A 16165-nucleotide genomic window follows, 5' to 3' on the forward strand; every position below is an offset into this window, starting at 1 on the left:
ATGGTTGTCTTTAATTTTCATGTTGAGTAGTATTTCAAAGTAGTTGTAATAGTTGCTACATGAGGTGAACAACCATGAAGACGGCGCCATGAACCTTGACGCTACGCCGACGATGATGGAGATCATGCCCGTTGATGATGGAGATCATGTCCGTGCTTTGGAGATGAAGATCAAAGGCGAAAAGACAAAAGGGCCATATCATATCACATATGAACTGCATGTGATGTTAATCCTTTATGCATCTTATTTTGCTTAGATCGCGACGGTAGCATTATAAGATGATCCCTCACATTAATATCAAGATAATAAAGTGTTCTCCCTCGTATGCACCGTTGTACAGTTCGTCGTTTCGAAGCATCTCGTGATGATCGGATGTGATAGATTCAACGATTCACATACAACGGGTGTAAGCCATGTTGCACACGCGGAATACTTGGGTTTGCTTGACGAGCCTAGCATGTACAGACATGGCCTCGGGACAACGGAAACCGAAAGGTTGAACACGAGTCATATGGATGATATGATCAACATGTTGATGTTCACCATTGAAGCTACATCATCTCACGTGATGATTGGTTTTGGTGTAGTGAATTTGGATCGTGTACCACTTAACAACTATGAGGGATGTTGTATTAAGTGGGAGTTTATTAGTAATTAGATTAAAACATGAACTAATTGTCATAAACATAGTCTGAGTAGTATTTTGAATTAATTTTGTAGTATTGGCATCCGTTTACTACTATGCGCTAGTCTTGTAATTGAGATAGAAATACTGTTAAAATCTGACTAGAAACTTTACGGATTGGTACCGTATTGTTAAAGAATCCAGTATTGATTAAGTCCTACTGCAAACTTTTAGTAAACCTCACATTGTTTATTCAAAGAGCTATGGTTTCAATTAGTACCTAAAGTTATCTTGTCTCCGTGAAACTTGAAGTTTAAATTTGTTTGAAAAGTAAGGAGCTGAAAATTTAGTTTTCAGAAATAATCAAGGTATGAGATATATGTGATATCTAAGACCTTATTGCAAGATGATAGAATATAATTTGGTGAGACTACATAAACTCATAAGTTTTATGGGAATGTACGAAGGTTGAAGACGCAAGGCATCCCAATCCTCCAACTATTGGGGCACTAACAATATTCGCATATCCATGAAATGATCGTCCTTAGTATGCACCGTTGCTATGACTCGTCGTTTCGAAGCATCACGTGATGATCGGGTGTGATAGATTCTACGTGTGCATACAACGGGTGCAAGCCAGATTTGCATATGCGAATACTAAGGTTAAAACTTTACGAGCCTATCATGTACAGACATGGTCTCGGAAAGTCGTCATGATATAATGGATAAAATTATGAGTGAAATTGTTCATCATATTACAAAGTTATTAATAGTGAAATCTGAAACACTCGTCATATGATGATCAACTTAAAGTAAGAACCTCAAGGTTATTGGTATTTGACCAACAAACCTAGAAGTTAATAATGTTAAAGTGTTTTTATGAATAATGAGGAAAGCTAAAAGAGAAACTGCAAAAGATATTTTGGCAAAAAGAAAAGAAAAGACTAGAAATTCTAGCTCAGGTGTATATAAATGATATACATGTTATGGTTGTATTCCTAGTTAAGTCACACTATGAAATTCTTGGGTATTAGTACTATATTGGTTGGTATGAAGTGTCATACAAAACAACGCAATACAAGAATACAATGGCCTAAGTGACTCGACAAGGAATATGATAGGAATGCACGTCCGGAACAAAATAAAGTGTTATTATGTTCGTCGTTAGCATTCTATCTAGCCCTTAGAATTTATAATAAAGAACTTAATAATTGTTATTTTGCTCTGGTCAAATGAAAACAATGAGTTGTTCAAATTATGACATTACTCCATGTATGATGGATAAGTTATTATAAATCTTAATGGTGAAACACACATACATAGCACTGACGCTAAAATGCCATAAGGCAAATGATTTGAATTCCACTTATTTGTGGAACCGCTATTTAGGTCATGTTAGAAAGGAACGCATGAAGAAACTCCATGTAAATGGATTTTTGGAGTCATTTGATTTTTGAATCATTTGGCGCTTGCAAATCTTTTCTAAAGAGAATGATTAAAATACCGTTCATAGGCCAAGAATTGAACGGCCAACTAACTTAGTGGAAAAATACATGATGATGATTATGTGGTTCACTAGACATAGTTGTGTGCGGGAGATTCTTCTACTTCATGAAAACTTTCAACAATGAATTGAGTATATATATGTGGATATATTCGATAAGGAAGAAGTTTGAAATTTTTGAATGGATTCAAATAAATTTCAATATGAAGTGGAAATCATCGTAATAGAAAAATCAAATATCTATGATTGGATCATAGTGGAAATATTTGAATTACGAGTTTTAGCAAACATCTAAGAGAGTCATGAAATTGTTCTACAACTCACATTTCTTGGAGTATCATAATGATGATATAGTATCCGAGAGATGTATCCAAACCTTGTTGGATTAATGATGAGATAAAATATTATGACGCCATTATATTTTTGTGGATTATGCTTTAGTGACTACCGCTTTTACACTAAATAGAGCATCATCATGATCCGTAGAAATGACACCATATGAGTTATGGCATGGGTATAAACCATAATAGTCCTTTCTTTAAATGTTGGTCTAAAAGTTTACAACCAAAATCAGATGAATGTCTTTGTTGGTTATCCCAGAGATTTAATTGGGAATTTTTCCCACGAAACAAAGACAAAAGTGTTTGTCAATGTTTCTTATTTCCGAGAAATTGTTTCTAGTGAAGTATTTGAGTGGGAGGACAATATAATTTGATAAGGTTTATGAACCTGAGCATAATGATCAGAATAGCGCAGCATCGGAATTGTTTTCGGAAGCGGCCACGACGATCATGGCTCCCATGACTACAAAGTGTTTTAGCCATGGAGATCAAAGCACATATTGAACCTTGTAGGTATGGTTTACTTTGTGATCAAATAAATGATTTGTGGACAAAGCATTGATTTTGAACAATGATAAACCAACTACAAACAAAGAAGTTATGATGGGCCCTGACTCCGTTAAAATGGCTATACGCCATGAAATCCAAGATAGATGAATACTTTTTGAAAGTAAATAGATCTATAAAATTGATGGACTTAGATGAAATATCCTTGAAGAAGCTCGACTTGTTGAAAAGTTGTTTACAACAAAGTTCAAAGAGTTGACTACGATAAGATTATATCTTCCGTAGCGATGCTTATTGTCTATGTGGATTGTTCTAGAAATCGCTACATATTTCTTTATGAGATTTGCTAGTAGGATGGCAAAATACACTACTTAACAGAAGTGTGTATTAAAGGTGTATACAAGATACAACCAATTGTTTTGCTAGTCCGTAGAATACTAGATAGGTATACGAACTTCAATTGGATGAAGTGAGTATCACGGAGTTGGAATCTTCACCAGATGAAATAGTCAAAGAGTTTTTGATTTCATCAGAGACGATGAAGAGGCTTGCTTTTGCAAGAAATTAAGTGGGAGCGCTGAGACATATTTATAATACTTTATGTAGATGACATATAGTTGGTTATAAATGATGTAATTATATACTTGATTAAAAGATTTCATTGAGAATTAACTTCAATGAAAGGATATGGACTGAAACAAATTTAGTGTCAAGATCTATGAAGATAGATTAAAACACATAAATAAGTTTAAGTCAAAGTACATAGGATGGATATTGAAGTAGTTCAATATAGAAATATTAAGAAAATGTTCTTGTCATGTGAAGGTTTAACAAGACTTGAGTGTATCTGACACTCAATGAGTAAAAACACATGAGTGATTATAGATCACGAATAATATGTACACAATCGGATGTCCTATGCTCTAAAAGTGTTATGAGCATGTACCAGAATGATTCATGTGATGATCATTGAAAAACAGTAAGAATATTCTTGAGTACTTAAGAAGAACCAAGTATATATATATATAATTTTGTATGGAGAAATGACAAACAAATCGTTGTAGGGTGTTACACCGATATTGGTTTTGTCACATATAAAATATAATTTCAAATCTCAATTTTGACTAAGTGTTGTTTAAAAGGTAGCACAATGAGTTAGAAGTTGTCTATGTTAGATTTAGAAGAGTTCTAAATATTGTGACGGATTCTACAAACGAAGGCAGAGTATGTCATTGTTTTGACAATGACAGAGGATGTTAAGTCAAGAAGTTCATTGAGAACTTGGTGTAGTTCCGACAGAGTCAGAACTTTGAAGCTATATTGTGTGTGACAATATTAGTGCCATATTTCAGACCGCGGAATTAAGGTTCCACCAGAAGACCAAACATAATTAATGCCGACTCATTTGGAAATGAGTGATGCGTTGAGATGCAAATGAATTACAAAATACATACGGTTCTGAGCATGTCAGATCCGTTGACTAAAACCTCTCCCGTGAGCAAAACATGATAAAGCACCGGAAGGCCAAGGTGTTATATCTTTACAAATGTAAACTAGATTATTGACTCTAGTGCAAGTGGGAGACTCGTTGGAGATATGCCCAAGAGGCAATAATAAAATGGTTATTATAATATATCTTTGTGTTTATGATAATGTTTACATACCATGCTATAATTGTATTAACCGAAACATTGATACATGTGTGTTATGTGAACAACAAAGAGTCCCTAGTAAGCCTCTTGTATAAATAGCTTGTTGATTAATAGATGATCATGGTTTCGTGATCATGAACATTGGATGTTATTAATAACAAGGTTATGTCATTGTATGAATGATGTAATGGACACACCCAATTAAGCATAGCATAAGATCACGTCATTAAGTATTTGATATAAGCTTTCGATACATAGTTACCTAGTCCTTATGACCATGAGATCATGTAAATCACTTATACCGGAAAGGTACTTTGATTACACCAAACGCCACTGCGTAAATGGGTGGTTATAAAGGTGGGATTAAGTATCCGGAAAGTATGAGTTGAGGCATATGGATCAACAGTGGGATTTGTCCATCCCGATGACGAATAGATATACTCTGGGCCCTCTCGGTGGAATATCGTCTAATGTCTTGCAAGCATATGAATAAGTTCATAAGAGACCACATACCACGGTACGAGTAAAGAGTACTTGTCAGGAGACGAGGTTGAACAAGGTATAGAGTGATACCGAAGATAAAACCTCGGACAAGTAAAATATCGCGTGACAAAGGGAATTGGTATTGTATGTGAATGGTTCATTCGATCACTAAAGTCATCGTTGAATATGTGGGAGCCATTATGGATCTCCAGATCCCGCTATTGGTTATTGGTCGGAGTGAGTACTCAACCATGTCCGCATAGTTCGCGAACCGTAGGGTGACACACTTAAAGTTGGATGTTGAAATGGTAGAACTTGAATATGGAATGGAGTTCGAATATTTGTTCGGAGTCCCGGATGAGATCCTGGACATCACGAGGAGTTCCGGAATGGTCCGGAGAATAAGATTCATATATAGGATGTCATTTTATGTGAATTAAAATGATGCGGAAGGTTCTAGAAGGTTCTAGAAAAGTCCGGAAGAAACCACCAAGGAAGGTGGAGTCCCGGAGGGACTCCACCTCCATGGCCGGCCAACCCTAGTGGGGGAGGAGTCCCAAGTGGACTCCCCTATGGGGGCCGGCCACCCCCCATATGGAAGGGGGGAATCCCACCCCAAGTGGGATTCCCACCTTGGGTAGGTTTCCCTATCATATGGAAGGTTTTGGGTTCGGGTCTTATTCGGAGACTTGTAGTCCAACACTTGGGGCTTCCACCTATATGATGAGGGGCCAAGGGGAGGGGGCTGGCCACCCCAAGACCACAACCTGGCCGCCCCCCTTGAGTGGCCGGCCACCCCCTCCCAAACCCTAGCCGCCCCTTCTCCTCCATAGCTCTCGCGTGCTTTAGCGAAGCTCCGCCGGAGTTCTCCACCACCACCGACACCACGCCGTCGTGCTATCGGATTCAAGAGGAGCTACTACTTCCGCTGCCCGCTGGAACAGGGAGGTGGACGTCGTCTTCATCAACAACCGAACGTGTGACCGAGTACGGAGGTGCTGCCCGTTCGTGGCGCCGGAGGGATCATGATCAAGATCTTCTACGCGCTTTTGCAAGTGGCAAGTGAACGTCTACCGCAGCAACAAGAGCCTCCTCTTGTAGGCTTTGGAATCTCTTCAAGGGTGAGACTCGATAAACCCCTCGTTGCTACCCTCTTCTAGATTGCATCTTGGCTTGGATTGCGTGTTCGCGGTAGGAAATTTTTTGTTTTCTATGCAACGTTATCCTACAAATGTAATCAATAAGTACATCCTCGGACATAGCATCAATGTTTTATCCCTAGTGGCAACAGCACATCCATAATCTTAGAGGTTTCTCTCACTCCCCCAGATTCACGGAGACATGAACCCACTATCGAGCATAAATACTCCCTCTTGGAGTTACTAGCATCAACTTGGCCAGAGCCTCTACTAATAACGGAGAGCATGCAAGATCATAAACAACACATAGATATAAATTGATAATCGACATAGCATAGTATTCTCTATTCATCGGATCCCAACAAACACAACATATAGCATTACATATAGATGATCTTGATCATGTTCGGCAGCTCACAAGATCCGACAATGAAGCATAATGAGGAGAAGACAACCATCTAGCTACTACTATGGACCCATAGTCCAGGGGTAGACTACTCACTCATCACTCCGGAGGCGACCATGCCGGTGTAGAGTCCTTCGGGAGATGAATCCCCTCTCCGGCAGGGTGCCGGAGGCGATCTCCTGAATCCCCCGAGATGGGATTGGCGGCGGCGGCGTCTCTGGAAGGTTTCCGTATCGTGGCTCTTGGTACTGGGGGTTTCGCGACGAAGGCTATTTGTAGGCGGAAGGGCAGGTCAAGGGGCGTCACGAGGGGCCCACACCATAGGGTGGCGCGGCCAGGGCTTGGGCCGCGCCGCCCTATCATCTGGCCGCCTCGTGGCCCCACTTCGTTAGCTCTCCGGTCTTCTGGAAGCTTCGTGTGAAAATAGGCCCCTGGGCGTTGATTTCGTCCAATTCCGAGAATATTTCCTTACTACGATTTCCGAAACCAAAAACAGCGAAAAACATCAACTGGCTCTTCGGCATCTCGTTAATAGGTTAGTTCCAGAAAATGCATAAATATGACATAAAGTATGCATAAAACATGTAGATATCATCAATAATGTGGCATGGAACATAAGAAATTATCGATACGTCGGAGACGTATCAACCTCCTACTATCAATGGTAAAATAATTAGTGTTGGCAATGTTTCTACTCCTAATGCAAAGTGTGCAAAACAGCCTTAAACTGCTAAAGCTGCTGAAACTGCCTGTGATAAAACTGCTGAAATTTGAGTATTACTGCGCAGAAACAGATTTCTTCCTGTCACGAATTTGAGTATTATTCTCTGTAGGTAACTCATAAAAATCTGCCAATTTATGTGAGTAATCCTCAGATATGTACGCAACTTTCATTCAATTTGAGCATTTTCATCTGAGCAAGTTTAGTGCCCCAGAAAAATTCGTCTTTACGGACTGTTCTGTTTGATAGATTCTGCCTTTTATTTCGCATTGCCTGTTTTGCTATGTTTGATGGATTTCTTTGTTCCATTAACTTTCAGTAGCTTTGTGCAATGTCCAGAAGTGTTAAAAATGATTATGTCACCTGTGAACATGTGAATTTTTGATTATGCACTAACCCTCTAATGAGTTTGTTTTGAGTTTGGTGTGGAGGAAGTTTTCAAGGATCAAGAGAGGAGAATGATACAATATGATCAAGGAGAGTGAAAACTCTAAGCTTGGGGATGCCCCCGTGGTTCATCCCTGCATATTTCAAGAAGACTCAAGCATCTAAGCTTGGGGATGCCCAAGGCATCCCCTTCTTCATCGACAAATTATCAGGTCACCTCTAGTGAAACTATATTTTTATTCCGTCACATCTTATGTGCTTTACTTGGAGCGTCTTTATGTTCTTGTTTTTGTTTTGTTTGAATAAAATTGGATCCTAACATTCATTGTGTGGGAGAGAGACACGCTCCGTCGTTGCATATGAACACATATGTTCTTAGCTTTATTCTTAATGTTCATGGCGAAGGTTGAAACTCGCTTCGTTAATTGTTATATGGTTGGAAACAGAAAATGCTACATGTGGTAATTGGTATAATGTCTTGAATAATTTGACACTTGGCAATTGTTGTGCTCAAATAGATCATGTTTAAGCTCTTGCATCATGTACTTTGCACCTATTAGTGAAGACATATCGTAGAGCTTGTTGACGTTTGGTTTGCATGATTGGTCTCTCTAAAGTCTAGATATTTTCTCGGTGAGGGTTTGAACAACAAGGAAGACAAGTGTAGAGTCTTATAATGCTTGCAATATGTTCTTATGTAAGTTTTGCTGTACCGGTTCATACTTGTGTTTGCTTCAAATAACCTTGCTAGCCTAAGCCTTGTACTAAGAGGGAATACTTCTCGTGCATCCAAATCCTTGAGCTAAAAACTATGCCATTTGTGTCCACCATACCTACCTACTACACAGTATTTTCTGCCATTCCAAGTAAATACTTCGTGTGCTACCTTTAAACAATTCAAAATTTATTATCTCTTATTTGTGTCAATGTTTTATAGCTCATGAGGAAGTATGTGGTGTTTTATCTTTCAATCTTGTTGGGCAACTTTCACCAATGGACTAGTGGCTTCATCCGCTTATCCAATAATTTTGCAAAAAGAGCTGGCAATGGGGTTCCCAGCCCCAATTAATTAACTTTCATAATTTTACAAATAGACACTCCTCCATGGTATGTGAAAGGTTGGAAGGCACCCGAGGATTCGGTTAGCCATGGCTTGAGAAAGCAAAGGTGGGGAGGAGTGTCATCTAAATAAAACTAAAATAAAAAGACCCTCCTTCATGGTATGTGATTGTTGGAAGGCACCCGAGGATTCGGTTAGCCATGATTTGTGAAAGCAAAGGTTGGAAGGAGTGTCACCCAAAAATAAAAATTTCATAGGAGCCGCTCTTTGAAAGTCTGTCTGGCAAGGGGGTTAGAGTGCCCACTACCATTCGTTGACAACAACAAACACCTCTCAAAATTTTACTTTTATTCTCTCTATATGATTTCAAAACTTGAAAAGCTCTAGCACATGATTTTATCCTCGCTTCCTCTCGCGAAGGGCCATTCTTTTACTTTTATGTTGAGTCAGTTTGCCTACTTCTTTCTATCTTAGAAGCAAACACTTGTGTTAACTGTGCATTGATTCTTACATACTTGCTTATTTGCATTCATCATATTACTTTGTGTTGACAATTATCCATGAGATAAACATGTTGAAGTTGAAAGCAACTTCTGAAACTTATATCTTCCTTTGTGTTGCTTCAAAACTTTCTACTATGAATCTATTGCTTTATGAGTTAACTCTTATGCAAGTCTTATTGATGCTTGTCTTGAAAGTACTATTCATGAAAAGTCTTTGCTATATGATTCAGCTTGTTTAATCATTGTCTTTACCATTGCTTCGAATCACTTCATTCATTACATATGCTTTACAATAGTATTGATCGAGATTATGATAGCATGTCACTTCAGAAATTATCTTTGTTATCGTTTACCTACTCAAGGACGAGTAGGAACTAAGCTTGGGGATGCTTGATACGTCTCAAACGTATCTATAATTTCTTATGTTCCATGCTACTTTTATGATGATACTCACATGTTTTATACACACTTTATGTCATATTTATGCATTTTCCGGCACTAACCTATTGACAAGATGCCAAAGAGCCAGTTGTTGTTTTCTGCTGTTTTTGGTTTCAGAAATCCTACAAAGGAAATATTCTCGGAATTGGACGAAATCAACGCCTAGGGTCTTATTTTTCCACGAAGCTTCCAGAAGACCGAAAGGGATACGAAGTGGGGCGACAAGGCGCCGCCACACTAAGCCGGCGCGGCCAAGGAGGGGCCCGCGCCGCCCTGTTGTGTGGGCCCCTCGTGACGCCCTAAACCTACCCTTCCGCCTATAAAAGTCTTCGTCAAGAAAACCCCAGTACCGAGAGCCACGATACGGAAAACCTTCCAGAGACGCCGCCGCCGCCAATCCCATCTCGGGGGATTCAGGAGATCGCCTCCGGACCCTGCCGGAGAGGGGAATCATCTCCCGGAGGACTCTTCATTGCCATGATCGCCTCCGGAGTGATGTGTGAGTAGTTCACCCCTGGACTATGGGTCCATAGCAGTAGTAGCTAGATGGTTGTCTTCTCCTCATTGTGCTATCATGTTAGATCTTGTGAGCTGCCTATCATGATCAAGATCATCTATTTGTAATGCTACATGTTGCGTTTGTTGGGATCCGATGAATATGGAATACTATGTTATGTTGATTATCAATCTATCATATATGTGTTGTTTATGATCTTGCATGCTCTCCGTTGCTAGTAGAGGCTCGGCCAAGTTGATACTTGTAACTCCAAGAGGGAGTATTTATGCTCGATAGTGGGTTCATGCCTCCATTTAATGCTGGGACGAGTGGCGAAATTTCTAAGGTTGTGGATGTCTTGTTGCCACTAGGGATAAAACATTAATGCTTTGTCTAAGGATATTTGTGTTGATTACATTACGCACCATACTTAATGCAATTGTCTCGTTGTTTGCAACTTAATACTCGGAAGGGGTGCGGATGCTAACTCCGAAGGTGGACTTTTTAGGCATAGATGCATGCTGGATAGCGGTCTATGTACTTTGTCGTAATGCCCAATTGAATTTCACACTACTCATCATGATATATATGTGCATTGTCATGCCATCTTTATTTGTCAATTTCCCAACTGTAATTTGTTCACCCAACATGCTATTTCTTATTGGAGAGACACCACTAGTGAACTGTGGACCCCGGTCCATTCTTTCACATCGAATACAATCTACTGCAAACATTGTTCTTACTGTTCTTCGCAAATATCATTTTCCACACTATACATCTAATCCTTTGTTACAGCAAGCCGGTGAGATTGACAACCTCACTGTTACGTTGGGGCAAAGTATTTTGGTTGTGTTGTGCAGGTTCCACGTTGGCGCTGGAATCCCTGGTGTTGCGCCGCACTACACTCCTCCGCCAACAACCTTCACGTGCTCCTTGACTCCTACTGGTTTGATAACCTCGGTTTCTTACTGAAGGAAAACTTGCTGCTGTACGCATCACACCTTCCTCTTGGTGTTCCCAACGGACGCGTGCTGTACGCGTATCAATACTCCAAAATATACATCATGGATGCAGTGTTCATCATCAACAATAGAACAAGCAAGACAACAAGCATCCAAAGCTCTGTCTCCTCGCTAATAACACTTCATCAGGAAGGCATTGAACCAGGCCATCCTGCCATCAGGGGTCATCGCGAGATACCTGGTCGCTTATGCCTTGTGATCCATGAGGGGTCTCAGAGCACGGTGGACCGCGGCGGGAGTGAGCGGAGCAGCTGTAACACGGCCTTCGTAGATCTTCTTCATCTGAGCATAGTTCTCTATGGGCTTGTTGATGAGTTCTATATCATTAGGGTGAGTCTGTGATGATGATGTTACTTAGTTCTTCCTCATGTGAAAGCTAACAACATCCATCATGAATGAAGTGCAAGAGAAGTTGCAATGCGCTAACCTTGGTGATAGCTAATGTCTTCTCCACCCAACGCACCCCCTCCATCTTCTTGAACCTGCAAACATGAACCCACCTTGCTCTCAAGTGCCTCAGATGAGCGACACCAACCTCAGAACCAGTAAACTTGAGAATGACATGGACAATCTCCTTAAGATCACGATTCCTGCAGAACTGCAATCACACCCGGGTCAGCACGAAGGTGGATATAACGGTATGACATATCTTCTTCTTCTTCTCACCTTGTGCGCACAAAGATTGACCATAAAACAATACTAATCTTCTATGCTTGCTTCCATGTATAAGTGCATGGCCGGTACAAGAAGTAGTTGTACACATCGTATAATATAACCAATGCTCGTACCAACTATCGCACTTATACGTGGACGACTTGGCTTAGAAGAATGCATAAACATGTGTTCAACGAAATAACGGCCACTAGAAATCTTAGGAACGCACTGTACTCTTACAGATCGAAGCAAGAAATCTTAGGAGGTTCACCGGCTTGAGAAGAGCCTGTCCCTTACCTTGATCGCCGACGAACAGCTATGAACGGAGAGCTCGAAAGGAGGAAAATGCTGGCGCGTCTCTGGACTATGAGGCGGGGAGGTGTAAATAGAGGGGAGTTTCGGAGGGAGGTGACCGAATTTCTCCTGCGTAATTTTCTCGGCGCGCGCGGGCTCCCGCCATCACTCCATCGCATCAGCGCGACGCATTTCAGCTCGAGCGAGCTCGAGACAAGGTTGCATCACTAGAAACGGCCGAATCGAGTTTTCCATGTGCTTTAAAGTTCGTGTTGACAATCAAACAGGAAGTTAATTTTTGAGAAAGTTAGAATCTTACCGCTCCATTTGTATCCTCCCATTAGCCGACACGACTTGTGTTCTTGTTCTTTTCGCCGGCAGAGCGAGCGAGCGAGCGAGTGACCGACGGACTGTCTCTACCGCGTCTAACAGTGACACACGTGTATACGAGACCGACGGAACGGAATCCCCACGCCACGAAGCCGCCGCCGCCGCAGCAAGAAACCAGCGCGCGCGCGCCAAGCCACCATCGTCCATCGACCATCGCCACAGTCCAAACCCCGACGCGGTCGCGGCCCCAACCCCGCCGCGTCCTTTTACCTTTTCCACGCACTCTAATTTAATCCGCCCGCATCCCCCTCTACTGCTCCTACTCCCATCCACCGTCTCGCGAATGACGGCCGCCGCCGCCGACAACCTCCTCCTCCGATGACCCCCCTCCACACGCTCCACCTCGCGGCGCTCTCCCTCCTGCTGCTCGCGGCGGCCGCCTCCGCCTCCACGCTCGCCATCGCGGGGGGCTCCACCGTCTGCGGCGTCGCGGCCGACAACGGCACCCTCTACTGCCTCGACTTCGCCGCCGCCACCAACACCTCCGCCTCCCCCGTCGCGCGGCCGCTCGTCTTCTCGCGCGTCTCCGGCGGCGACGGCTACCTCTGCGCGCTCGGGGCGGGCGCCGGCGACCCCTCCGTGCTCCTCTGCTGGCCGCCCGGCCCCTCCGCGCAGTACCAGCTCCGGCGGGTCTACAGGGGCCCCACACCCTACTCAGACCTCTCCGTCGGGGACGACCACGTCGCGGCCTACGACGCCCAGACGCGCGGGATCCAATGGTGGAGGGGCGGCAACAGCTACCCGCAGTTCCTCCCAGGCGCCTTCACCTCCCTCGTCTCCGGCCACGGCTTCACCTGCGCGCTCGAGGCCACCAACTCCCCCAACGTCCGCTGCTGGGGACCCAACGGTAGCGCCGTGCAATCCGCCTTCGCCAACACCACCTCCATCTCCTCCCTCGCGGCCGGCGGCACCCGCGCGTGCGCCGTCGACTCCGCCACGGGCACCGTGCTCTGCTCCGGCATCACCGGCGCGGGCTCTGCCGCGCCGACCGGCCTCTACCCGCACGGCCTCGCCGTCGGCGACTCGCACGCGTGCGGCCTCAGCCGCCCCAACCACACCGCCGTCTGCTGGACCCTCGCGGGGCCCACCCCCACCGTCTACTACCCGGCCCCCGGCACCGCCTTCGAGTTCCTCGTCGCCGGCGGTAACCTCACCTGCGGCCTCGTCTCCGCCAACTACACCGTCGTCTGCTGGTCCGCCACCTCCGCCGACAACGCGGCCGTCGAACTCTCCTCGCTACCATCCGTTCTCCCCGGCACCTGCGTCCCGGACGCCTCCGCCTGCCACTGCGACGCCTTCCCCGGGTCGGGCCAAATCTGCGCGGGCGCGGGGTCCCCCGGCAGCGTCATCTGCAAGAGGATTTGCGAGGCTTCCGCGCCTCCGCCGGCCGCGTCGCCTCCTCAACCGCCACCCGCCGCAGCAGCTCCTTCCAAGGCCGTGTCCAAGAGGTGGATCGCGTTCGCCGTCGTCGGCGCGGTCGGCGCCTTCGTCGGCCTCTGCTCCATCGTCTACTGCTTCGTCTTCGGCTTCTGCAGCCACAAGCGGATCCACAACTCCGTCCAGCCCAACCTCCCCGCAGGAGGCGCCGGAGGCAACGCTCCCGCCACGGCCGATAATAACGTCGCCGCTGTCGCCACCGCCAGCCCCTACGGCTCGCCGAACGGTTCCCGCGCGCGGGGATTCCTCTTCCGGCGGCAGCTCTCGCGGGCCATGACGCGGCAGCGGAGCGGGCCGTCCTCCTTCAAGGACCAGACCGAGGAGTACACCTTCGCGCAGCTGGCGGCCGCCGCCGACTTCTTCTCCCCGGAGGCCCAGATCGGCGCGGGCAGCTTCGGGACCGTGTACCGCGGCAAGCTCCCCGACGGGCGGGAGGTGGCCATCAAGCGCGGCGAGTCGCTGGCGCGCAAGTTCCAGGAGAAGGAGAGCGCGTTCCGGTCGGAGCTGGCCTTCCTGTCGCGCCTCCACCACAAGCACCTCGTCGGCCTCGTGGGGTACTGCGAGGAGAACGACGAGCGGCTGCTGGTGTACGAGTTCATGAAGAACGGCGCGCTCTACGACCACCTCCACCCCAAACCAAACCTCACCATCGGCGACGATCCGCCATTGGTATCGCCGGTGATGTCGTCGTGGAAGCTGCGCATCAAGATCCTGCTGGACGCGTCGCGCGGCATCGAGTACCTGCACTCGTACGCCGTGCCGCCCATCATCCACCGCGACATCAAGTCGTCCAACATCCTGCTGGACGGCAGCTGGGTGGCGCGCGTCTCGGACTTCGGGCTCTCGCTCATGGGCCCGTCGTCGCCGGACTCGGACGACTCCGCCGGTGCAGCAGTGCAGCAGCACGTGGCCATGAAGGCCGCCGGCACGGTGGGGTACATGGACCCGGAGTACTACGGCATGCACCACCTCACCGTGAAGAGCGACGTGTACGGCTTCGGCGTGGTGATGCTGGAGACGCTCACAGGAAGCGCGCGCTGTTCAGGGACGCCGGCGGCGGCGGGGACCCCGTGAGCGTGGTGGACTACGCGCAGCCGAGCATCGTCGCCGGGGAGCTCGGCAAGGTGCTGGACGGGCGCGCGCCGGAGCCCACCCCGAACGAGGCCGAGGCCGTGGAGCTGGTGGCCTACACCGCCGTGCACTGCGTGCGGCTGGAGGGCAAGGACCGGCCCGCCATGGCGGACATCGTGGCGAACCTCGAGACGGCGTTCGCGTTCTGCGAGGGCAGCGCCGGAGGGAACGGCAGCCGCGATCGCGAAGGCCGCGCCACCAGCGGCGGCGGCTACAGGAACAGCTCGTCCAGCCTCTCCATGACGTCCATGGAGTTGTCTGGGAGGATCGGCGATTAGATTATTTTTTCTTAAATTTTTGTTCAAGAGTTTCAAATTGTGATTAGCCCGGGAAGGAAGGAAGCAATGTTCTTGGGAATATGTTGGTTAGTTCAATTTTTTCTTTGGGTTAGATTGGAATTAGAGAGGTCTGTCCGTGTGTGTGGTATCTCATTTTACCACACATTTTGTTCTTGGTGGCTGTACATGATCTCGATGAGAAATTTTCTAGGTTCTCAACAATACTCTGATTTCACAGTGCCTCATTTCCAACATGATAATTTCCTCTCTGGATGAAACTGCAGCAGAATCATTGCGTTTCGAAGGCTCTCGAGCATCATTCAGGAAGAATCTTCATCATCATCGACCGTGCACCTTTGGAGTTTGAACAAATCAACAATGTCTCTGGATTACTTTGGGAATTGAACTCTGCTTACTCGGATTCCAGCAGAATCATTGCGTTCCAAGGGCTCTCGAGCATCCATTCAGGAAGAATCTTCATCATCATCGAGCTCAATCACCTTTCAGTTTTGAACAAATCATTCATCGCAAAGAACAAGAAAAGGAGTTTGAACAAATCAAGTGCGAAAACGCTGCTTCACCGGCTTCTTTTCCGTTTTCCGGTCTCCGGTCCAAGAGCGCGGAGTGGTCAAATTCCAATCCAGCCCATGCATGAGTGCATACGCAAACGCATCGTTCGCCGGTCAATTTGGGG

General features: G+C 45.8%; 1 protein-coding gene across 1 annotated transcript; it reads left to right on the forward strand.

Annotated features, from left to right (window-relative positions):
* The first annotated feature begins 12943 nt into the window (after positions 1 to 12943).
* Positions 12944 to 15657, forward strand: LOC124646786 (putative serine/threonine-protein kinase-like protein CCR3). Its single transcript, XM_047186846.1, is given in 2 exon segments — positions 12944 to 15089; positions 15092 to 15657. Coding segments are annotated over 2 exon segments (2526 nt in total). The 3' UTR covers positions 15472 to 15657.
* The last annotated feature ends 508 nt before the right edge of the window (positions 15658 to 16165 follow it).

This window comes from Lolium rigidum, chromosome 4, assembly GCF_022539505.1.
Source record: "Lolium rigidum isolate FL_2022 chromosome 4, APGP_CSIRO_Lrig_0.1, whole genome shotgun sequence".
NCBI lineage: Eukaryota > Viridiplantae > Streptophyta > Magnoliopsida > Poales > Poaceae > Lolium > Lolium rigidum.